At 39.1% G+C, this 24,986-nt stretch overlaps 3 protein-coding genes across 6 annotated transcripts; all 3 read right to left on the bottom strand.

Annotated features, from left to right (window-relative positions):
* Positions 1-1,900: 1,900 nt before the first annotated feature.
* Positions 1,901-7,721, bottom strand: LOC124414118 (spastin). 3 transcript variants are annotated; one of them, XM_046895043.1, is made up of 8 exons: positions 7,458-7,588; positions 7,087-7,378; positions 6,715-6,885; positions 5,507-5,830; positions 4,547-4,902; positions 4,134-4,465; positions 3,755-4,065; positions 1,901-3,496 (listed from the first exon to the last, which is right to left on the bottom strand). In XM_046895043.1, the coding sequence occupies exons 2-8, from the start codon at positions 7,214-7,216 to the stop codon at positions 3,333-3,335; spliced, it is 1,788 nt and encodes a 595-aa protein (XP_046750999.1). In that variant the 5' UTR covers positions 7,217-7,378; positions 7,458-7,588; the 3' UTR covers positions 1,901-3,332. The 3 variants fall into 3 exon arrangements, with proteins under 3 accessions (XP_046750999.1, XP_046750997.1, XP_046750998.1); XM_046895041.1 differs by having other exon boundaries at positions 7,087-7,721; XM_046895042.1 differs by lacking the exon at positions 5,507-5,830 and having other exon boundaries at positions 7,087-7,721.
* Positions 7,722-8,434: 713 nt separating this feature from the next.
* On the bottom strand, positions 8,435-10,720 carry LOC124414121. The gene is made up of 3 exons (XM_046895046.1): positions 10,471-10,720; positions 10,063-10,277; positions 8,435-9,990 (listed from the first exon to the last, which is right to left on the bottom strand). Exons 1-3 carry the CDS (start codon positions 10,504-10,506, stop codon positions 9,189-9,191), a joined length of 1,053 nt encoding a protein of 350 aa, XP_046751002.1. The 5' UTR covers positions 10,507-10,720; the 3' UTR covers positions 8,435-9,188.
* Positions 10,721-12,852: 2,132 nt separating this feature from the next.
* On the bottom strand, positions 12,853-24,734 carry LOC124414117 (hillarin). 2 transcript variants are annotated; one of them, XM_046895038.1, is made up of 11 exons: positions 24,289-24,734; positions 23,556-23,892; positions 15,753-15,869; positions 15,444-15,664; positions 15,072-15,315; positions 14,660-14,886; positions 14,274-14,495; positions 14,001-14,150; positions 13,613-13,802; positions 13,275-13,532; positions 12,853-13,177 (listed from the first exon to the last, which is right to left on the bottom strand). In XM_046895038.1, the coding sequence occupies exons 1-11, from the start codon at positions 24,630-24,632 to the stop codon at positions 12,872-12,874; spliced, it is 2,616 nt and encodes an 871-aa protein (XP_046750994.1). In that variant the 5' UTR covers positions 24,633-24,734; the 3' UTR covers positions 12,853-12,871. The 2 variants fall into 2 exon arrangements, with proteins under 2 accessions (XP_046750994.1, XP_046750995.1); XM_046895039.1 differs by having other exon boundaries at positions 23,556-23,784.
* Positions 24,735-24,986: the final 252 nt, after the last annotated feature.

The raw sequence follows: 24,986 nt of genomic DNA, 5'->3' as shown, positions 1-24,986 counted from the left end.
TGATACGAAATAATGAATTGACAGGCGAACAGAGGAGGACGACGTGGGTGAAGAAGGCAAATGATGTTATATAAGAGGAATGATTTGCAAAAAAGAAAAAAAAAAATGAAATAAACAAATGAATAAAAACAGAAATAAACAAAGCAAAGAAAAAGTAATTTAGATACGACGAGGCTCCAACATCCTCCACATACAATGCTTAGGATAATGTTATCTTATAATATAAAAAAATACAAAAAAAGAACAAAAAAACGATGAAAAATAACAAATTAAATAAACAACAAATTGTCCTTTGAAAGTGAGAGAAAAAAGGAATAAATATTTAAAATACAAATCTCAGCAACTCCTCTCTTGTCTGTGTCCTTTTCATCATCGATATAGAATAACAATAAACGTAAAGCCAGGATTACTCGATGACTGTTGCGAATATTTTAGGTCGTTTCGTGTAATACTAGCTTTACTGTAATCTATCTCCAGTCTCCTTATTTTCAAATACATTCCGTTATAATAATATAAATATATTATTACTATTATTATTACTGTCGTATTATTTACGTAGTGAAAAATTAATGTAGAATATAGAATTGATACATTTTACTCAAGATTTTGATTTCATCTTCTTGTCAATCTTGGTTTTCTTTCTTCGTTGTTACACCTTTTTGTTTTTAAATAATTGAGAATGTTCAGTAAAAAAAAAATTTTCTCATACACATCTGAAGGGAATAAAAATTCAAGGAACGTCGACGACTATCGTCGTTGCAAAGGTATGCACAGTGAAAGAACAACGCATAGCCGTACGCAGTTTTTAGTTTAAGCGTGTAAACGTGTGTGATTTTTATTTAGCAAATAAACATTTTACAGTATTTATTATTACTCTTATTTTATTTTAAGTTTTCTTTTAATTTTTCTTTTTAACTTATCTTCGTCGATAGTACGATTATATAAATAACACGTAGTATTTATAAGTAAATAATATAATCAGGGGTCTGCTTTAGTAGTATTCCATTACTACTGCGTTGTGCAGGTTTTTCTTTCTCTGGTTTTGCATTTTCAATCTCCGGAGGGAGATCTTTTAATATTTTTTCCAACAGAACATCATCAGCTGTAGAATAAGCATTATTTACACGGCTTGAAGAGACTAGAGTTATTGAGTATAATCGCGACATTGGGCACCATAACGTTATTAGGTATATTATATTAAAGTTGCCATCGAAGCAGCGTTTGATACTAAGACAGTACGCGGTAGATACGCTGTTCTTAATTTAGTATCATGCAGCAATTGCATGTCCTTCTTTTGTCTCTCTCTATCCTCTCTGTTGGCAAAAATTGTTATTGATATAATTTTTTACACTCAGATCTTTTCTTGTTCTTTTCCTCAGATTTCACGAAAAACAGAGAGAAAGAGAGAGAGAGAAAATTAAGGCGATCGGGTATCTAGTTTCAATTTTGTTGAGTGGCGTGTTGCGTAGTATAAATACACACGTTAACTAATAATATAATTAATGATTAATCAAGCTATCGCGATATTATTATTATTATTAGTAATAGTATGTAGCTAACAATTAGTTATAAAAGTAGCAAAATAATCGGATGATCGTTTGAAGAAGGTTCGGAGCTGTCGATTTTGAAGGAAGGCATGTGGGAAGTGTAGCGGAAAGTCAGGCTGTGAAGAAGGCAAGATTCTTCTTTTCAACAAATTATATATCAACTATTATCATCATTCTCGTTATAAAAACCGTATTATTAAGCAATGTTTTAAACTCTGCATCACAGCGGGAAGCTTGAGAATTTCTTATTTTTTCTTCGCTGTCTGGTAAATATTCTATTGTGTTCATAGGGTTCACTTGTGATTTTGTATCTAACCGGATCGAGCTCTGTTAATTCTTTGTTTGTTTTTTTAACTTGAATCAATCGTAATACGCAACACATTTCCACCAGTGTAATAACTATGTTTATAAAGATATATTTATCACTATGAAATTATCCTAGATAATATTAATCGTCATGCATAACGTCGCCTTTTCTCAATCAAAAAATCAACCAAACAATTAATAATAATAATAATAATAATAATAAATAATATAATATCACGAGTTATAATTAAACTTGAACTTTTAAATAGTTTGTAATAATAATAGACCGCGTGGACTAATAAATATTTTTTCCGAATCAAGGAAAGTCTCGAATCAAAGATAAGGGTCGTTGAGTGATAACAAGATTTTTGTTCAAACAATAATTCAACATACAGTCGTACACTGAACGTGGTATTAATTAATGTAATAAAGTATTTTGTTTTTTTCAACTCATTAACGCACGAAACAGGAGAACGAAACACGATTTATAATAAATTATAATTATTAATAATTAATATATCCTCTCTTAATTCATGGAAGCGATAACCAAACGATTATGCAAATTGGTTTATAAATTTTATCACAATATTATTACTAACAAGGTTGCGTGATGGACTTAATTCGACTGTAATTCTTAAACGTAAAATTATACCATAATTCAGGTAACTGAAACAGTTCTTCGTATTCTTCGATTCGACAATAATTCGCATGCAATGTAACAAACCGTGTTTTTCCTTCACGGTGTTTCATGTTTGCATGCATTCGGCTCTACTTTGCAGGTAAACTTTAGTTCGTTGTATCAATTTTACAGTAGCTAATCATTCTGTAAGGAATTCGATTACCACTAGAAATTGCGCGCTTCTTGTGTCACGGCAAAGCTTAACTTATTAATGTGATAATTATACGCGCAAGCGATTGTGCCAAATTGTCAAAACTAATCGCATACATCAAACGAAAGAGCAAACAATTCTTTTCTACTTTTGGCAAAGCCAATATCTCTACCAGAACTTAAGCGCGTGATTCAATGTTTCTACTATGTCTACACATATCTTGAAACAACTATCGTCTCTGAGAGTACGAAGTAAAGTATCTTTAAAAGTCATTAACAGTTTTGAAGAGTGCACAAAATATTTTTGTTTCAGTTTTTTTTTCTTTCTTTTTTTTTCAACAGTATTGAATTATGTAGTAAAAATAAATATATGGCATGCGACATATGACGGACCTCGAACGTTCATAAACTAGATCGAAGTCTCTATTGCAGGGTGATCCCGTATTTTCTATTTCTACTTAATTCCTTCTAATAATGTCACCTAAAATTCACGGTACTAATTATCCTAAAAAAGTACAGATGATTGATCAATTCGACGAAACGTGATGACGATGGGAGAAAGAAACGGGATTGATACTCGGGCACTGTACTTCTTCGTCATTCCTCTTCTACGGCTATAGAGAAGGCCCGGATTTTGGGCCTATTTTAAATCAGAGACTAACGTCGCCATATTCCAAACTCCATTTTTCGTAAGCGGCTAAACTAGTCGGCGATACAGATCTACGAATTCTTTTCAAAGAATCGACGAAATCTTGCATCGTTATGTTACGCACTAAGTTCAAGTCTAGCTCTTTCACTTGCTCTGGATTCAGCTCTGTAAAAAATGAATAGAAAAAAAAAAAACAAGAAGACAAACTAGAATGTAGTAACGCATAGACAATCTATCGATTCAGCTACTAATTAATATTGTTTCGAAAAAAATATATAAGTAAACGTGAGAATGAACTTATTCTCTACCTGAGAAAGTACGATTATTTCTCTAAGATGACGACAACCAATCGTGCGGTAGAATAAATTTAGATTAAAATATATACCAAACATTAGAAGCATCAAAGATAAATGTAACAATCACCTCTTATGGGTCCCAGCGCAGCGTCTTTGGCCAGGCCAGTCAGATCGCTACCAGAATATCCCTCGGTGAGTCGCGCAAGGTGCTCAAGTTCCTGCTGAGTAAGGGGGTTACTATGCTTACTGAGAAGTCTCCTGAGAAGCAGAACCCTCGTCAGGGTGTCGGGCAACGTGACGTAGACCCTTTTGGTGAACCGCCTGAGAGCAGCTTCGTCTAATTCTTGGGGTCGGTTGGTAGCGGCCATGACGAGGACGCGCTCTTCGGGGGTGCAGGGCAGACCGTCGAATTCGACGAGAAACTCGGTCTTCAACCGCCTGCAAGTAGTCGAGGGAAAGGATCAAAGTCACGTTTCGTTTCACGATAACTTTAGTATTTCGCTCACCTTGAGGCTTCGTGCTCGTTGTCCCGCCGCTCACTGAGCAGCGAGTCGACTTCGTCGATGAAGATCACAGACGGCTGAAGCTCTCTGGCTATTGTAAACAGCGCTCTGACTAGCTTCTCGCCCTCCCCCACGTACTTGGAAGTCAGACTCGCCGCAGATATTGAAAAGAAGGTCGCGTTGCACTGCGTAGCGACCGCCCGTGCCAAAAGCGTTTTCCCATTGCCTGGTGGGCCAAACAGCAGGAGTCCTCTGGACGGAGTACGGAGACCGGTGAAAAGTTCAGGACGCAACGAGGGCAGGATCACCATTTCCTGTAGTGCTTGTTTGGCGGTCTGAGAACAGGACGGAAAACGGAAGACAGTGTTTGATTAGAGGCTCGCTTCGAAGTCGAGGAATGCTGAAAGGACTCGCACCTCCTGACCCGCGATGTCTTCCCACTGAACGGCGGTTCCACCCTCCAGGATCTCGTCCAGGATCACCTGAGCCAATTTCGGGTCGATGCCTTTCGGCAACGATGCTTTTCGCGTCGGTGTCCCTCTATTGCTTCCCGACCCCCCAGGAGTTCCGGGCCTTCTCACAGGAGACCCGTTGCTCGGTACAGAGAATTGTCGTTTCACTGACGGTGGAGTCGACGATGGCTTTATCGGCATCGTACGATGGCAGGGTAGAGTCGGAGCTGATCTTCCCATGCTACGCGGCAGCGTCTGACTCTTGCTCATCACCGATCCAGCTGCCCGCTTTCCAGGCACCGCCAGTTTTCTACCGGATGCTGAAATAGACGTAGGGATTTGAATCAGTGGAACGTTAATCGTAAGCATGAATTTGAAGACAGGAAAGTGACATATTGTACAGAAAGTTGATGAGCAATTGCCAAATTTTGAATATGGATATTGATAACTGTGGCTTTGGGATTGATTGAAAATTTTTTTGAAACTTGAGAAAACTTTACTGGAACTTCCAATTTTCGTTGCATTCTTAGTACGGCTGAAAATTGTCGTTTTATTCCAACAAACTCGGATTATTCTGGAAAAACTTCAATGTTTGCACTTGTTCATACTAGTATACAAAGCTGTCTACGTAAGCTATCATCAGTTAGAAACTTTTCGTAAAAATTTATTGCGGTAACGAGAAACAACGAATGAGAAACATCTTGGTAATTACTTACTTATTTGAACGCGATGCAAAAATTATATTGTTAATAAAAATGATAATTTCAGGTGTTAAAAAACTGGATTGCGCTACTAAATGCGTGCACGATTGTTAAGCGAAGCTCGAAACTGTATGACTAATTTTGTGAGGCTAAAACTAAAACTAGAAATCAAGGAAAGGAGGATTGGTGAGAGAATAAGAGTGCATATGAATAATAACAATACCTTCAGGCAGTCGAGCGGAATGATTTTTTGGAGATCGCGGCCTTTGTATGTATTTGTAAGTGTTTTGACCAGGTACATGTAACGTCTGTGATTGTGCTCCGGTACTAGAGAGATAATTATTAGAACTAATTTGTGGGTTGTTGCCGTGATTGTTGCTGTTGTGGGGAGTGGTAGTGGTAGGGTTTTTATTTGTTTGCGTTGTTTGGGGTCCGAGGCGTTGTCTTAGCCTTGGATGATTTTCGCCACGTTCACTAGCTCGATCTGTCCCTTCGGCGCAGCACCCTTCGTTCGTTATACCCAGTCTTTTCAGCTCGCACAAACTCGCTACAAGGAAAATTACAAACAAACATTCTCCGCCATGCCAAGAAACACGTTGTTGTTTCTCATTTTGCATATTTATACCACTACTACTACATTTTAATCAGAGTCACCACCCTAATTTCTCGGCTTAATACCGGCCACCAAAATTTTGCCACGCAATGCGTTGTTCAATTACTCTGCAAAGCTTGCGTGGACAGGAAATTTTAACCAGAACATAATCAATTTCTTTGTATGCCTGTATTGCAATGTACTACGACGCAGCGATGCTTACGATAACGATGACGCTATTTGAATTTGGAAGAACACAAAAATAAATAAATACATAATCACAGATGAAGTACGAATAGGAGGAAGTAAAAAAAAAAAAAAACGAACAAAAAAAAGAAATTAGCTAAACATCGACATGCGGTGTAGTACAACGACCAACAAAGAAACGAACAAAGAGAAATAGGTGGAAGATAGGAGATTGACGTATATATACACACAGATATTGAAATTATACAAATATTTACACACAGTTTGATTGCGCATCCAAGAGCGAATTAGATACTTTGACAATTACTCCACAAACTCATCTGCGAGTCCCATAGCTTTCATAGCGTGTCCGTTACAAGATTAACAACGCGTCAAGTTTTAATACTTTTTCAGGACAAGAGTGGCTTTAACAACGATCGGAGAAATTGTAAGTAAATAAATTGAGAATATTAAACTCGTAACAAAAAAATTACAACGATTTTTAGGATTTCATAATTTCAAGAATTCTTTCAGGACTTTGGTTGCTCTGTTTAGTTTCTTTTCGATCTGCCGCCGCTGGCAATTGAACAGCCAGAAATCATAGCTTCTGCTCTTGGACACAGCAAAATAGATGAACATGAAAATCGATTTACCTAAAAAATCCAATCGATCCTTAGCCATGGCAAGATTAGCACGCATTTTGTCGTGCAATTTCTGAGCCCTCTCCCAAACTTCACCACGTCCTCCGTTGCATTCGACGGCAATGCCTTTTTCAAGCTCACCGATACCCTTTTTATAAAGTTCGATAGCCATTTCTTTGTGACCTGTTTTTGAGGTGTATAAATAATGAGGTTTTCATTAGGCAGTACAATAGACATATCTGGCTAATAAACGGTGTTTTCACATTGTTTTGACAGTGGAATAGACTGCTCATCTAAATTTAAACAAAGAGAGTAAACAGAGCAGAGATAGCGATCATAAACAACGCACAATTAAGCGACAGATCAAAGAAGAATAAGGGTTACCCTCATTCTCCTCGTCGATTTTTAGGGCCTTGCTTATGAACTCGAAGGCCCTCCTGTGGTGGTGTTTCTGCTTGGCGAGAAGAGGATCACCGGGTCCAGGACCAGCGGTGCGTCTGGGAATTTGTGACATCTGTTCAGCCTCCGGGTCGACGACGCTGAGGAGGTTATCTTTCTCGTCCTGCTGCCCGACGACAATCTCGAGGTGACAGTTGGCCTTGAGGCTCTTTTTCCCGTTTGCGATATTGGCGGTGCTGCGCCTGAGGAAGAGGCGCGAAGTCGACGTGTAGAAGTACTTGAATATCACGAATAGCTGGTAGAGCAAAGTGCGCAGAACGTTGAAGAGGAATATCAGGGGGAACGAGACGACGTACAAATTCCGCTTGTGAATCGAAGGGTGAGGGCCGTGGCCCTCCGAATGATGATGGTGGTGGTGGTGGTAGCTTATCGTCGTCGTCGTCACCTTGTCGCTATCGCCGTTCTTTATCACTCGCAATTTTTTCGGTGACTTCGTACTCGACTTGCGGATCGAACGCCCGCCATCGCTGTACGACATTTCCTGTTCAAATCAAAGGTGGTTCGAATAGCTGCCAACCCCACCACCGCTCTCTCGCTGTCGCGACTCACGGATTACTTATAAGTTATGCAATAACGCCGCTTTTTTTCTCTTTACCTGACGATTCGCAACATTCGCAATATAATTCGCGATACCTCGCACACGCACCACCAGCCCCCCTCCCCCCCCCCCACCCCGGAAGAATTTCAACCACCGAGATTTACAGACGGCGACTCGTGGCTTTGCCTTATAGACTTTATTCCATGCGAGTATATCTACATTTATTACACGCGACGCGCGCCGCCCCGTCACAACACGCATGATTCTCCGAATTCACCCAAATATCTCTCTGCCAGCTTCGATTTTGCCATTTAATGCGATTCCGCGGGATGTTCTTTAGTCTTTGATCGAAACACGATTTTTGATCGGTTTTTAATATTCTTATTACAGCTGAAACTAACCGATAAAAAATTCATCAATTTCGAAAATAAATAGAATTTTTATAGTAGAATTTGGTCGCGGTTCAAGCTGCTCCATATTTGTCCGATATTCTCGATTATCGGTTTACAGAGAAAAACTTTGTACATCCCCACATCCCTTCGTATTAAAACTCTTTTCTACTTTGCGTTCGTGCAGATTTTCAAATCCGAATTTGCTCGCAGACATATCCGTTTTGAATGGTGCGTGAAATCCAAGCGCGGGCCTGTTCCATCAGTTTTATTAATCCTCCGGCTCTATTATCCGCTGCCCTTGAATCAATGAACGAATTACAGGATAATAAACTACGTAGTCTTAACGATAATTTTATAATAAGCAACGTATATTTATTCACTATATCCGATAAAAATATACCTATCTATCATGGATATAAGCTTGTTATTATTCACATTTCGTAACCAGTACTTCAAATATAACATGTATAAGGAGTATACAACCAACTCTGATTCGTTTATATTATTTACAAAAATATCACACGCATTCCACGTTGAGAAAATTAAACGATACACGACCCTAGATTCCTTTTACTATTCATTACCCTAACTTAGGAATAAACGAGTGCTTTCTTTTGCAGCACTTTTATGAGAAAAGATTAAAGTATAGCGATTTCGTTGGTTGAATCTAACGGAACAGACTATTAATATTGGTTCGAGGCCTATCTTAGATATAACGTAGTGGATTACTAATTTCGTTCTGTGTCGATCATTTTCAGAAACTTGCTGTGAAAAGAAAAGCAGAAATTCATTACACAAAAATAGAATGATTATACACAACATGTCTGTAACTCTTTACAGTATACACGAGATTGAATAAATTATCTTAAATAATGAAGAGACATAAGATGTCTTAAGAAACGAGTAATTTTTCTCCTCGTACACAACTTCACAAGTGTAAAGACGTCAAATTTAGGGACACTTTATGACCCTTGGTTTTGGAGTATTTTGAAAAAGCTCCTAAGCCTATTGTTGGCTGAATATTTCAAAATCAAAGCTCGAAAATATGGAAGTTATGCCTGGCTGAAACTCCATCCCTGAAAACGTTGAATTTCTCATCACATTTCTCGCTTAACACTCGTACTCTGAGTGACAGGGGAATTTTTTTTCTTAGACGATGATTCTTTGCTAGTACTGGACTCCGTATCTCTACTCCTCTTTTTCCTGACGCTTCCACTGGTGCTACTACTACTGCTGCCTGAAGATGACTTCTCGCCATTTTTCTTAAGCTCCATTATTTTTGCAGAGCTCGACGGAACGTAACTGTTGTCGAACTTCATCGCCTTGCTGGTGAAGTCCGGCTGATACTCTTCCATTTTTTTCTTCACTCCTTTCGAATTCGGAACGTATTCACCAGCCGTTTTGCTGGTCGTAATAGCCGGGTTGAACGGCTCATAGGTTTCATCAATATTCAGTATTTTTGGTACTGAATTCGGGATGTACAGATCGTCCAGTGCACTGGTACCAGCACCCTCCTCAGTGACGATGGCCGGAATGTACTCGTTTGATTCGACAGACCTGTGGAGATTTTCTAGGGCACTTTTCCTGCTCGGAATATATTTTATGTCCGCTCCGTTCTCAGTCCCCTTTGTCTTAGGCACATTAGGAATATACTCCTCTACTTTGAAGCCTGTCCCGTAGAAGGTTTCCCCAGAACTCTCAAGTTTAGGCAAATTGGAACCGTCATTTTTGTGCTCTGCTTTCGAGGTGGAAGACACCCGGATCTTCTCTTTTTTATCGACTTCACCGGCAGTTGAATCGCGTTTGGACCTAGACTTTTTTTTCACCGGTGATACGCCGACTTTTATAGTCGGTAGGGTGGTTCTGTCAGTAGGATTTTCAGACTCCTCGAAAGTGTATCTGCGAAAAAACATGGTATTTGTTTAGAAGCATTGGCGGCAGCCTTCGCTACCAGGGGATGAATTTTCTTACACAATTTCAAGGTGCCTGGTAAGTTTTTTTCTTTTCTTAGACTCGGATGACCGTGTCTTTTTCTCGCTGTTCTGTATCACACCTTTCTCTAGGACTTGATAGAGCGATGCCCAGTCCTCGAGAGTGAGCCACTTGTTGGTCGTTATCTTTTTATTCTTTATCTCGACTGTTTTTTCCTTCACTGTAATGACAGCCGTCGCAGCTGAAGTTTTCGCCTGGTAGGGAAAAATAAATTATTTACCATCGACCTTATTATCATTGCTCGATTGTTCTCAATAATGGCGATGACAAACAATGCATCACCATATATTAATTAATTAGCGAAAGGTCATTGTAATGTATGTGTAATAAGTTGACAGCTGTTTCTAAATCGACGTCGAGTGTGCAATGATTGGTGTATGTATGTACCTTAATTATTTCCAGATAATAACCCTCCCGAAACATATTTCACTCTTATTCGCGCATCAATGCAACAGTTTTGTCATTATTAATAATAACCAACGTCAGAGTTTATTGTCTCCTCGTTCAACTCAAGACTCCTCGCGATTATATTTTTATTTTCCTGATTTTTCCTTTATTGCGTGCAGCTGCTCGCCGTTGACGCATGTTACATACCAGAACGTGACATGACACGAGCCGAGGCTGAACAGGTATCACCCACTTTCCATGCATTTAAGCCTTTTCCTGCTGTCCCTGCCATCTGTGCTCAAAATGCAAAAGTAAATTGAATTCTTTGTTAATTTTGTTGCGCCTAGTTTTAGGCTATTCGTTGTTGATTTGTGTATTGCGGGTAGCACAATTGCATGAATAAGGCGAGTTCATAGTTCCGCTGTTCATTTGTAGCGCGCGGAGCTGCTCAGAGTGGACACGAGTACTTTGGATTGCCTATAATTAGGGGTCCTCTGCTGGTTATCTACGAAAATGTATGTTTTGTCGCAGGCAGATGATTGGCTGAAAAACAAAAAGTCTGAATATAATTAGTGCAACGAATTATTTGTCACGTCTTACTTACAATTAGAGAAATTATTATATGATACATTTTACAGGGTATGCAGAAGTAGACGAATAGGATTCGAGTGTTTTACGTAATGCACATAGCAATGTGCGTGTGCGTAAGGGGAAAGCACCCCCCTGAAGATGTTTAAAATTTTTTCAAAATTAACAAACATTACAAATTTATTTATTTAATTCCATCAGGACACCTTTAAGATCAAATTAACTATAATTTATCTAGACTGGGAAAATACAGTTTATTTGATGTGAAAAGTTTAATAATAAGTAAATTTGTAATGCTTGTTGATTTTGGAAAAATTCGACAAATCTTCAGGGGGGCCCACTTAGCCCGCAATTTTCCAACTTTGCGGTAGACGCTCGTTTTCGGTCAGGTTTTCGTTGTTTGGTTAAAATCAGATCGAACGATTAAAATAACAGCACCTAACATTATTTCCTTGAATAAGAGGCCCTCTTTGCGCGCCCCTTCACTAAACGTATAACATAAAAAGCTAACTCATATAACTTTCGTGATAATTGATTTTTTGAGACGATGCTACATGGCACACATATTTCGGAGAAATATAAAATGATTATTGTACTTTAGTTAAAATAAAAGTGATGTCCATTAGCCTCGAATAAAATGATGCGTATTTATTGCGATTTCTGCGCGCGAGTGTAATAAGGAGGGGCTCGGAAATATAATTGATCAATTTATTAAATATGCAGCGTTATAATTTTATATTGCATAATGCATACGTGCGTGGCAGAGTATAACGCGTCCGAGTTATTTACATTTTACTATTAAATATAGAAATAATTAGGAAGATATATAGTACGGTGTTATTATTCACCTGAATCTGCAGGTATCTACGTAAAATACACGTAAATTATTATTTTTGTCAAGTTCTACTCTACTCTAAGATATAAACTTATCAATTTATTTATTTATTTATTTACTCGCTGTTGTTAACGAAAGTGATTAGTCGTTCTTCATCGTAGCTGGTACATAATATTCAAATTAATTATACGCCACTGTTCGATAATTAGCACCGGGATCAACTTTTCACTATCTTTTTTGAATCGCACATGTTTAATTATAAAAAATATCTCTCTAGAGTGTATATTAATTTTCGTCTTTTCTTCGAATTTACCCGTTTCAGAACATGTCTACGGACTGATATAATAATCATAATTATAGATTCATAACATCTACCATATGTGTTATCATGACCGTATAATATATGTATACATTTTATATCCTGAGCATTAAATTAAATCTTTATTATGTACATTATATACTATATGTATTATAATCTAGCACCTTCAACGTGATTATATATATGTTTATATATTTATATAGGTGTATCATAAATATTTTTAAATAATTATTACGTGTTAATGTGTAAAAGTTAATACTAATGGATAAATAAAATATTTATAAAAAAATTCAAACCTATCTACATGATAGATATTATACGTACGCATTTATAAACGTGATCTGTGTAAAAAATATAAATAATAAGGTTTATTTAAATTAAAAAAACAATCTACTCTTATATTGCGTGTGTTGCTTGTGCACTAATTTATTTCTGTATATATTAAATATTTTTGTCTTTGCGGCATCTACGTGATAAAAATAGACATGTGTAAAGTAAATCTGATAGCGTATACGTGTCAAGTATATGAATGAGAAAAAAAACAATGAATGAAAAATGATAATCATAAGCTTTTTCAATCTTCTCAGAAATCGGATTCTACCTAATCGTGATGTTTTTCGTCTGTGAAATTATTTCTTAATTTCACTCCAGCTATGCGATCAGTTTCTCTTGCTCGAATTGATAAGGTATTTACAGCAATGAGTGAGAAGGTGTTTTTCTCCGCCGAGTTCGTGATACGGCGAGGAGGCGAGTTCCCTCGTGTAAATATCGAGACCGTACTGTCCCTCCTCGGGGAAATTGATGACGAATGTTACAACGTCGTTGTCAGCGACCGAGTGAGATACGTATTTAGAAAGTCGTTTTTCCTCGATACCGTTTTTGTGCAGAGTGGCCATAAAGTCGGTTAGCGCCCTTGACATCCGGAATTGGATTTCGAGTTCTCGACCCGCGAATACGAGCGCTTCCTGGATGAAAGAAATCGGAGGGAAAAATTGAAGGATCAGAACATTACTCGTCTTCGACAGATCGAGTTCAAATCAAATAATCAGTGTTTATTCTCACCTGATGCGTGATTGGCACAAGACCAAAGAGCCTTGTCGCTTTTGTCGGACCCCATTCGCCACTCGCACAATCAGGCAGAGGCACCATCACGGTTTGGAGCTCTTCGCAGGCGATTTTGAACTTACAAACGCTCTTGAATTTCATCGGCTCTCCGGTCAAGTACTCCTTGGGCGTAACGGCGTTCGCGAATATGTCCAATAAAAAGGCACCGGAACAGGGTGCGTGGACCCGGAATGCCACCACGTTACCCACCACGGACTTGAATCAGATTATAGGAAATGTTTGAAATTGGCTAAAGATCGGTAATCGTTGGGTAGAATTAAATCAATTTTTTTTACCTGCATCACGAATCGCTTCAACGATATGCCGTCGTATCCGTCGCCGTCACTGTCGTAGAATTTCAAATTGTAGTGAAATATCAAGGAGGACTGCATGTGCGCGGGCATCGCTATTCTCACTGTTGCTGCTCCGGTCGAATCTGTGTACATCACCGCCTTCGTATTCGTGTCCGGAAAGTATAGTCCGTACCTAAGAGAGAATGGATAAAAGAACGATTACAAAAAGTTTTTTAAAGCATGTTTTATGCGTTTTTGCATGACCCGGTTCGGGGTACGACGATATTTAACTGAGTAGGTGCATGCGCAAAGTATAGAAAACTGTACTGCGGACATGCGCTGTCCAGTTATTTCTAGTTCTTTCCGCACTAGTAATGATAGTTTGTTTCACCTGAAGAACAGCGATCTGACGAACGGCAGCTCCTCGAAATCTTTCAGGGAAATTGGCTGCTTCAAAAGCTGCCAATCCTCTTGCAGTGGGAAAAATTCATAAATGAATTCCCGCGGGTCAGTGAGGAAGTAGTGATCGTCGTATTCGTACCTGAAAATTATCGAATGTTAATTTGATACCGGCGAACAATGAAGTTGCCGCTATCTATTTTGAATTCCTGCCGTTCCCGTTCGACGCGAGGTGAACAGAGTAATCGAAAAGTGAAATGAATACCTGAGACTGTCGCTCTTGGCTTTGGTCTGTCCAGGGCGAGGAACTTCCTTAGCATTGACGAGGTGTCGGGCTCCCCAGTTGCACTGCACGAATCTCCAGGCTCCCGCCACGTAAACGGCGTTCCAACTGTTTCTGAATCGGTTGTCCTCGAATCGAACGCCCGGCTGATAACCGGCAGACTTACTGTACCCCTTTATCACGACGCAGTGAAGTCCAGCGTAGCTGAGAAAAATGGAGTAGAATTAAACGTCAGTGATTTTTTGAATCCAGATCTTTCTTCATCTCTGTTCATGAAATTACTTCCAAGCAACGAGCGAGCTTCTCGTTTTAACGAGTCAACGATTCGAAGTTCAAAAACTTGATATCCGCTTCTAATTGTTATCTACCTGCACAATCGTTTGAACAAGACGTGATAGCTTTCAGTTCCATGTTTGATGCCCCTCAGTAAGCCCATCGGCGTGTCGCCTCTCAGGTTTTCATCGAACTGCATCGTGTTCAAATTTTTCACCGTTATCCACCTGAATATTGTCCGCGCTTTTTCAATGTCCGAACCGCACCGGCTCACCAGCTGCCTGACAAGGTCTGTAAATGTTTTTTGATCCTCCTGGGCGACCTGCGGAGCAACGATTAATCATAGAAAATGGTCAATTATAAATTCATTTTTATAAAACTAAAAATGTTAATTTCCTTTCCTGGTTTGTTTCCTGAATTTTGTTACCCGGTACTACTTTTTTCTAGTTCCCGATGTTGCATGGTAATTGTTTATAATCAGAATAAATTCGGTGGGCGTGATCTTACCGATATCGCGATTTGGTCCATGTCCGCAAATTCGAGGGGATCATTGTATATGTGATACTTGGCCAAGGTCGGGGGCTGCGGAGGCGGTGCACGCGACGGATAAGGAGGCGGCGGTGCCTCCTGGGCATAACCGTCGCCCTCGTCTAGATAGAGGCTCTCCTGAAGCATGTATTCGCTGCGTGCCTCGTTTATCAGCTCGAGCATCTCTGAGCTCTGTTTTTCAACCAGAGCCGCCGTCGCCGCTCTGAAACGGGAAATACCTTTTGTTAAAGAACACACGAGAAATCGCGAAATGAAACGGAAAATTAGAATTTTCCTCAATTTTTTCCTGAATTCTATCCTCCGGAGGACTCGTTTACTCAAAAAACGCACCTTTCATGCTCCAGCATTTTGCGCGTGAGGCTCTCCTTTTTCTTGTCCCTCCTCAGGGTCATATTCTTCTCAAGATCTTCTTTTTCCTGCTGAAAAAGGTGGTTCCGACCCCTACCTCCACCTCCACCGCCTCCTCCACCTCCACCGATGCCACCGCCACCACCGCTTCTGTCGCGTTCCCATCTTGCGGAAAGTCTTTCCAACTCCTTTTCCCACTCATCCTAAGGCGATACAGGGAAAACATAATTTTTTTATAAAAGCTATATTTCGTCTCTTCAATTTTTTCTTTTGAAAAGAAGAATATCTTACGCGAAATTCTTCCCGGATACGCCGATCCTCTTCTTCGCGATGGTGGGCGAATTTACGGTAAAGATCGTCCTCCTCTTTGCGATGCTTCATCTCAAGACGAGTCTGCTCATCTCGGTCCTGTAAATAACGAAAAAAACTGTAGGAACAAGCCGATCGTACTTATAAGATAGCTGTTTTTGGTTTGTATTTAAATATTTTAAAGGTGGGTTGTTCGATTGGTTTGATTCATTACTTCTTTACGAATTTGTACCTTGTACAATACCACGTATTTCAAAAATGGGCCGAAAATGTGCAATACACATCATATGCATTACTTTCAAAAAAAATTACGCCTAAGGATAGACAATCTCATTCCATTTGTGTAAGTAGTATTGCGAGGTTGGAGGTGGCGTGAATGGGCTGCCTAATAGCAGGCGAAACTCATTTTTTGAAAAAATCTATCCGTGTCATGGATAAGTAATCGGATAAATATGAAATCCTGACATCAGCAACATTCATGACGGAAATAACGATAAATTTAGTCGCACATGTCGCATGTGTGCATTGATTACTTGATATTAATTAATTGAGCCGACGATCGAGTCGAGACACCCGAAAACGGGCATGACGCGGAGTTCAGGTCCGTGACGTTACACGAATATTTGTCCATCTATGTGTATGTCATCGCGACGCGTTATATCACGGATGTACAATGTGTACATACACCCGAGTGATGACGTTGTAAAAGCAAAAGCCTGACGAACCATATAAAGACGAACTTGTGCTCGCGAGAGATATGTCGACGTGGGAAGCTGCCCGCCGTTATACCCACCTCGGTTATCTGCCTACGCAGTCGACTAAGTATATCAGAATCGCGAAGGACGACTAGAGACGAAATTTTCATTAAAAAATTTCGCCTGATACTGATCGTTAGTCATTTTTTGTCATCCCTTTCTGGAAAATTTTTCATCTACCGCTGGTCCACAATTGTTCGCTATTTTTTTCATTACAGTTTGCAAATTATGCTGACGAGATGTTAAGCTGTAACGAGCTTGAAGAGGAAAGCACGAAATTAGAAATTTTCTTGTCTCCATTCAAATCTTCTTCATGCATGCAATTCTCCTCAATGATTTCTTTCACGTGGGTGCAATATTATGCAAAGACGCAGCACCTCTACCTACATGCACGTGTTACACGCATACTGTTGCAGTCTACTTCTTAATATGATTATACACAGGCACATAAAGCACATAAGACAATGTGAATTATCGCAATATATACAGCAAGGACGCTCGTAAATTACGTTCTCCATGCCCTGCTACGCTGTTGCTGATTCTTGTTCTCATTCTATATAAATGCTGCAACTGCTACTGCAGCTTCTCTAAGCCTGACTCGTTTCACGTATGTTCCATACATACGTATAATTATACTCGAATTTTATTACTGTCACAATTTTGCGATTACATTTCGTTAATACAATTATTTCTTCTTCGATTTTCCGATTTCATCTTTTCCTGTTTCTCAATCCTAATCTTTAACGTTCATTTTATGATACGACGTTTAAGCCGAATCCGAAGACTCGAAGCCTGCATCAGCAGCTACAGGTATGGACCGTACAACTTGTACGTGGTACTTCGAGACTCTGCAGGTATCTCGGAATGTCCCCGATATCGAAGACACCGCGAAGGCTGTGGCCGACGTGCTTCGAGCCCTTGCATAATATCGGCGTAAAAGTCCCGTTTGAGGTGGGGATGTTGCCAGCCTTATACAGATTAAGATACGGATACGCTGCAACAGATGCCCATGATTTAAATGTCTGTCTCAGCTGCAGAATTTCATATTTTCTTCTTTTTCCCCCCCTTTTTTTGGACGTGCGTAAAAGAAATAAACCTATTTTTCCTTGATGTTTTTAAATTCAAATTTCGGAACATCATACACCTGACAACTCTTTCGGTTTACTTTGGCGATTCTCTACGGAAAATCATTTCTGTATCTTCGTAAGACGCGTAAAACTCGCGGTGCCACCGCTACGCGACGCTTCTTTCTCACGGACCGAAGCCGAGAGCGAATTGCGGAATCAGCTAGCGAGGAAACTCGGTAGTGAATTACGGCCCGAACGGCAGTTTTGAATATCGACTGAGAATTATTTGATTGATGTTTAAGGCTGATTTATCAGATACATACAGCATGGATATGTTATAACGGGCAGCAATAGATGAAGATATGGAGAAGGGAGAGAAGGAGAAAAAGGAGGAGGAGGAGGAGGAGGAACGAAGAGGCTGGGCTCAGGTTGACGTGAGTTAGTGAGTAGAAAGTGTGCTGGAATGCAGGCTGTCGATGAGTGGCCATTTACACAAGTATAACGCACACGTGCCTGCGGTGTATTTATGTATTCATATACCTGTGTATATAATTTGTACACGCATGTAGCGCAGACAGGTTGGTACAACTCGGCGCCTTTACCTCCTCAACACGTCTATTCGCGGCTCTGTAGCCTCTCCTTATCTCCAGCTCACAGTTCAACAATCGCAATTACTGCAATTATGATTATACAATTGACCAGCATGAGCTGCAACGTAGTGAAAAAATGCATACAGAGATTTTGCGAAAAGACAGTAGATTGCAAAAAAGTGTGACTTGATTGAAGGATGAAAAAATTGTTCCATGATAAATATATTCCTCGTTATTGCGCGTACGTAATTAAAATAATGTTCAAGTTAATGAATGGCAGTTATTAATGTACTAGTATTTACATGTCGTACGCATGACGTAGAGGTAGACGTACCTATAACTATATATCCAAAAGCCAATTTACACTCTTGCAAGAAACTAACTGTAACCCGAAAAATATACGGGATCGACTCCCGCACATATATGTCTCAGATATGTATATATATATAATGTCGATAATTGTACCCATACTCAGAGGCAGGTGTAGTGCAGGGTGCGTGTGAAGCTGGATCCGTGATGCATGATTATTATGTTGTTGTTGTCGTTGTAATTTGAGGTGAAGAATTCTTTTTATCCAATAATTGTATTGAAATTCGGCCCGATTTGTATCAAAAGGAGCTGTATAATGTACATCGACGAGTTTTTGCGCACCGCGCAGGTTCTTTTCATCGTCCGCTTGACCGCGTGCAACGAAAGTTGACCCAGTTACGTGTAAATATACGTATCACATGGACGTGTAAGCGATACGCATACCTGCACATCTGAACGTTTGACGTAGATATGGGAAAATGTCTGTGCAAAGCACGAGATACGAGGTCGTTAAATCCCAAAGATTTGAATTTCCCGCGCGCGCGCGCGCGCGCTTTTGAGACCGTTGCAACTGTGGAATAAATTTGAATATCCCGTAACGTCAGAATTTTTATTAATGCGCGCTACGTCGGAAAATGATGTAAAATTGAATGAAAAAAAAATTGCTAGGTGATAGATCAAGGCGTGGAAGAAAGAGAAATAGAAGTACAAATAGAAAAAGAGAAGAAAAAGGCTCGTGGAGATGACGAAGGTGAACCGGTTGAAGGAACCGCGTTGCGGGGCGTGCCGTATGGAGTGTATATAAGTTACATACACATGTACATACAAGCGAGAAAACGAGCTAAACAAACTTGTACGTACAAAAAAAGGTAAAGAAAAGGAAAATGGTTGAGAAAAAAGCAATCGCTATGCGGACTTATAGGTGTGTAATACAACAGCACAGATTGTAAGAAGACGAGGATTCCTGTAAAACTTTCAGACTTTCTTTCATCATCCTCGTTTCAACTGGCTTCGATAATCTGCATTTCAAGCAAGACACGAGTGCTTGTGTGCAAAATTTTCAATAACTTTTTTCTTTCCGTGTCTGTGTTTGAAATTTTCACTGAAATTATCGACGTCGTCGTAAAAGATTTAGTGAAACAAAAGTACAGAAATGGCAGGCAATAAATTGGAGGTATTACAGTCTCGATGACTAAGTCAGTAGCAAATGAATAAAACACCTGTTAGAGTACCAAATTCGATTTGGAAAAACGAGGCTGATATCGTTTTTTCATAGAAAGAAAAGAGAAAAGACAGAAGAAACTGTCGAAAATTAATGAATTTTTTTACAAATTTTGAGATATTCGTTTTTTCTTTAAATCCTGTTTATTATTACATTCGACTGTTTCCAACTTTTATCGTGTGCTATAAATCACACGTTATATCGGGCCTAGACGCGAAAACGGCGACATCAGTGCCTACAGTTAGGCAACCGCGCGTTACAATTTCGTTCCTGAAATGGAAAATTGTAACTCTGCTAGTCTATCCGCAGGCGCCGAGGTGATTCGTTTCCACGTTTAGGCCCGCTATTTTATAAATAGATAAAATAATGTTAAATTTCAAGCAAAATCGAGAATCGCATATAAAAAATTGCTTTAATACGTATTGAAAAAGTTCGTACCACAGCAGAATTTTTTTTCTTGCCGACAAATGCGTAGGCGAAGAAGAAGAAGAAGAAGAAGAGTATTATACGGGTATAGAGATGATGAAAAATAACGAAGATGAGAAACGAAAGAGAGATATAACCGTAAAAATAATGGATTATTAGATCGTGGCGGTGTTTCGCCGCGTTACGGTCTGCCGGAGTGGAACACTCGCGTGCATTCTCTGCAGCTATAAGTACACCTCCTCGAAACTATATCGCTATGCGACAGTCGGTAATAATATACATTAATCAAGGCACTATCGTGTTATAATTTTACCCATTTATTTTACTTCCCCATATCTTTCCATTTATCTTTAATTTTCTTGGCCAATTCAAATCTCACATCAAAATGAAAATAATTTATCTAATAGACGATTATTATTACTATTATTATTATTATACTGGTATAAATAATCACGCTACATATATACCCTCTATCCATATCGATACACTGTACTGTACCATATACTGCAGTATGATATACAATTGGTGTATACAGACTGCGTGTGGAAGAGTATAATTTAACGAGCGATTCGTCGAGATAATTAATTTAATTACTTTTGTATATACACGCAAACATGCACGTTATATATATATATACATATATCACTGTGAATTTGCCGTAAATCTGCAGAACGTGGGAGTTTCAGGCCGTCAGCATCGTGTGTTTATAAAAGAACGGAGCAGCAAAAGTACCGCTGCCGGCGCAGGCTGAATATAATAACAATAATATTCATATTAACGACATAATATTGTCAAAACAGTTTCGTATGCCAGCAGATCGTTATAGAATTTTCCGTGCAGCCGCAGGCGGTATATTTGACATCAATTAAGCAGTTAAGTACGCAATTTATACCTGCCTAATGACTATTTGAAGAAAAATGAAGATCAATTGGGATTAAACTACTTTGGTAAAAAGAGGAAAGAAAATGAAACACAAATCAGGCAAATAAGATAGCAAAGAAAATGAAAATTGCGTTATACGGTTATACACATGCGAATTTTCAGCGGTGTTACTCTTGGTGCTGTTGTTGTTGCTGTCATTTTTATTGTAGAAGAGTTGGTGCGAATGCGTTACAATTATACAACGAAAAATAGAGCGTGGTGGGGACAGGCGGACGTTCGAATACCTGTCGGTCAAGGTTCCCCTTGCTACCTTGAATTTTTCAACCCACTGTACATAATATAATTTGCAGAGACATACAGACGTAACACGCGTTAAAATACAGATCGTATGTCTCATTCGCAGACACGGTTTACCGAATTATTACGTAACACTATAGTATTATATACAAATAATGCTTTTGAAAAGTTGCGGTCAGGAATTTGAAAACTGGATAAAAACAAAACGATGGAAAAAACGAAGAGGAAATAGAAAAAAATTCAATTTTCGTTGAAAGATGAATGAAGTGGAGAAAGTAAAATAAAGAAATTAAAAAATTTCATGATAACATCAATTAACATTCGTACAACATGTTTGCGTCTGTATATAATTAACGATTCGACATGCAGGCCGACGAGCTGTTGTCGCTGTGCCGATACGCATTCGGCATTTTATTTCAGAGTCGAATTAATCGGTATACAATATGAGGTGTAGATGTGACACCTGTGTATTAAAGGTATCTTGTATGTACAACGCGTTTGTAGTTTACTGGGTTTCTGGATTTAGGACAGAACGTTAACTTTCGTTAATCCGATTCTAACTACAGTCGGTTAATTTGTAGCGATTGTTGTACACATTCCTTGATCACCGATATTATCGATTTGTTTGAAAATCCTCAGCTTCACACATTTGACCGCAATTGCAAAAACCGAGAAAATCTTACATAATTAACCCACGTCACGTTATATACGTACGCTGTAAACGTATGAATGTACATAATACACGTTTATGTACAATTCGTTAATGTATCGAGTCGTCTTTTCATTTGCGAATTGTTTCTCTACATTATAGACATTTGTCGTATAGGTGAGTGTGTATATATATGTAGAGAAGTTGGCGATGAATCGCGGAGAATTACGCAACGCAAATTCGTCGTCAATTTGAAGAGAAGGCAGATGATTTTTTTTTATCTCCAAACTAAATCTCTCTACAAGGTTTGAAATAAATTTACTTAAAAACCGATCTATTTCTTTCTCTTCTGCTCACTTGGAATGCAAATTTTTATACTTTTTCAGCTTTTAACATTCCGAGTTTCACCCGCACAGCATGATATATAAGAAATTCGTATATCCACCGAATTACTCGGCAGGAAAATAATATCCAATGTATATAATACTGTCTGAATCAGTTCTTGGAAATAAGGAAGAAGAAGAGTCGCTCTGCTCTCATGGACTGTATAAACACACATCCATATGTGTATATACGTAAATTAATGTATGTACATGGACTACATATACGTGGTTAACCGGAAGTGCAGCGAACCGCGGTACCCTTTTACAGCTATATACACCGTTAATGTGGTCTTTTAATATGTATTTTATACCCTGGGTAGCACACCCGCATATATAGCCATAATACGTAGTACACAGGTACACGTTACATCAACTACAAATAATAATATTAGTAATAGTAACACACTTGTTAAAATTAAAATCCCTAAAAATAACCAGAAGATTAAGAATCGTTATAAAAACAAATGAAAAAACCTTGATGAGAGGAAAAAAATGGATAAAAAAAAAAAAAAAAAAAAAAAAAAAAAATACAGTCACAGTCATAGAATTCGCTAAGGTGTCGAGCATAGTTTACGTGATTTCCATTTCGTATAGAGATAACAAGGCCGCGTGAGGTATTAATTATGGCTTTGAAAATGTCAAATTCTCTGTAATATAAATAAACCGGCTGGATTGATATTTCGTCCCTCGCGATATTCTAATACATAGGTAGGTATATATACACGAGCGTAGAAAAATGGTCAGCGAGACGAGACCAGAATTTTATACGCAGCTACGAACCGCTGTCCGCTGCGGCCCAATTGAAGCCGAAAAAACTTTCACCTGATGGATCAGAGATATAATCTTCTTCTATGACTCGTCATCAGCGATCGGCTTTCAAAGCTTTTATATAAATCTACGATCTATCGCGCGTTGGCTCGAATTTCAATATCGCTGAATTCCGTTCGAAGATAAAAACGTTCCTCGTACAGCTTGTCGGACAATATTCGATATGTATTATCGATTTTCATCATTCCTTGAATCGGTTCTTGTCTAACATAACGTGAAAACGATACGCCTACCCGTTCGCGAGCAGGCAACCCAAATGACACACCCTTAGAACTACGTCATTTGTGTTAGCTGTTCGCTGAAGGGTAAGCATTAACAATAGAAAATGCGGATATATTTTTTAATTCAAATAAACCTACAAAGATTGAAAAACTCACCAGATAGTAGTCGATCGGTTTCTCCCTCGCCTTGCTGTACCCTTTTTGAAGTTCGGTCTGTTTGAGGGCGTGAGCGATGTGTAACGCGCTCGCGTCAAACCTTCCATACTGATAGCCGTCACCGCCGTAATTATTATTGTGATTATAGGGCGAGTGATTGCCACCAGTCCCAGCACCGGCGATTCCAGAATTATTGTGGTAATGCGAGTCTACCGCGGATCTGTGCGAGCTGGAATTTATCGGCGTCGGTGAACCGTGACCGTTCAAATGTCTACCCTGGTTATAATGATGGTTGTGCAAATGATGATTCGACGGCGAATCCACGACGTGGTCGTATCTGCGACAAAGAAACAACAAAAAAATAAAAATAAATAAGAACTAGAGAGAATCAAGATTAGTCAAATCAAATTTTTTTTGCTTCACAAGAAATTTTTACACGCAAGGCCCAAAAACACGAGGCCCAAAATTTTTGGGCCCAACCGGTAAAAGACGCGCGATTCTCATGCAAAAACCCCGGTGAGAATCAATATTAGTCGCAATTGTCTCACTCGGATTATTTTCTTTTTCTTTTTTCCTTGGTATGAAATTTGTCACACAAGGCCCAAAAATGTGAGGCCCAAAATTTTTTGGGCCCAACCGGTAAAAGTTGCCCGATTCTCATGCAGAAAGGGAAAATCAATGTTTGTTCAACGAAAAACATCAGGGGTGATTCGAAATTGGTTTGGCACCTTACCCGGGGGGATAAACGCCTCGAGGAGATGGTCCGCCTGCGCGTATTTGTTCGTTGACGTATCCACTGCGTGGTACGTTAAGGGCGCTTCTGATGCCGACGCTGGATCCATCGAGGGTGCCTGGCCCAGGTTTTGGGACGTGACTGCTGCAGTAAACTTCCTTGTCGTTTATGGTGTGCTGATTGTTGTAGTAAGTTTTTAACGTCAGTTTTGTACCGCATACCGCGCACTTGAAACAACCGGCATGAAAAAATGTGAAATCCTTCAACGGACCGACTCTGTCCACCTGGTAAACCGTCTGAGCACATCGCAGACACGTGCTTTCGTAAAAATTTGGACGGTACATGACGGTGTTTACTACGTACTTTTGAATCACTTCACTCCGCAGTATTTGCGTTTTCCTTGGATTTTTCACAATTTATTCTGTTCCTCTTTTCAGCACCGAAAATCAGTTTCGGATTATTCGGTTACATGCAACTGCAATTAATCATTCTATATGTAAAGAAAGCACGAGAAATTATGAACAAAAAAAAAAAAACAACACATTTTCGCACACCGCACTGTAAATTATATACATAGAAAAATATATTAGAAACGTAGAAAATTTATTATTCCAATAACTGTATAATTACAAAGTTTATGTTACTTGTTAATTACAATGTTAATCTAATTCGGTTATTTATTTGAAAATGTAGTTTTT

Source organism: Diprion similis, chromosome 13 (genome assembly GCF_021155765.1).
Source record: "Diprion similis isolate iyDipSimi1 chromosome 13, iyDipSimi1.1, whole genome shotgun sequence".
NCBI lineage: Eukaryota > Metazoa > Arthropoda > Insecta > Hymenoptera > Diprionidae > Diprion > Diprion similis.
Note: the sequence above shows the minus strand (reverse complement) of the source record. Positions and strands in the feature narration are given on the sequence as shown.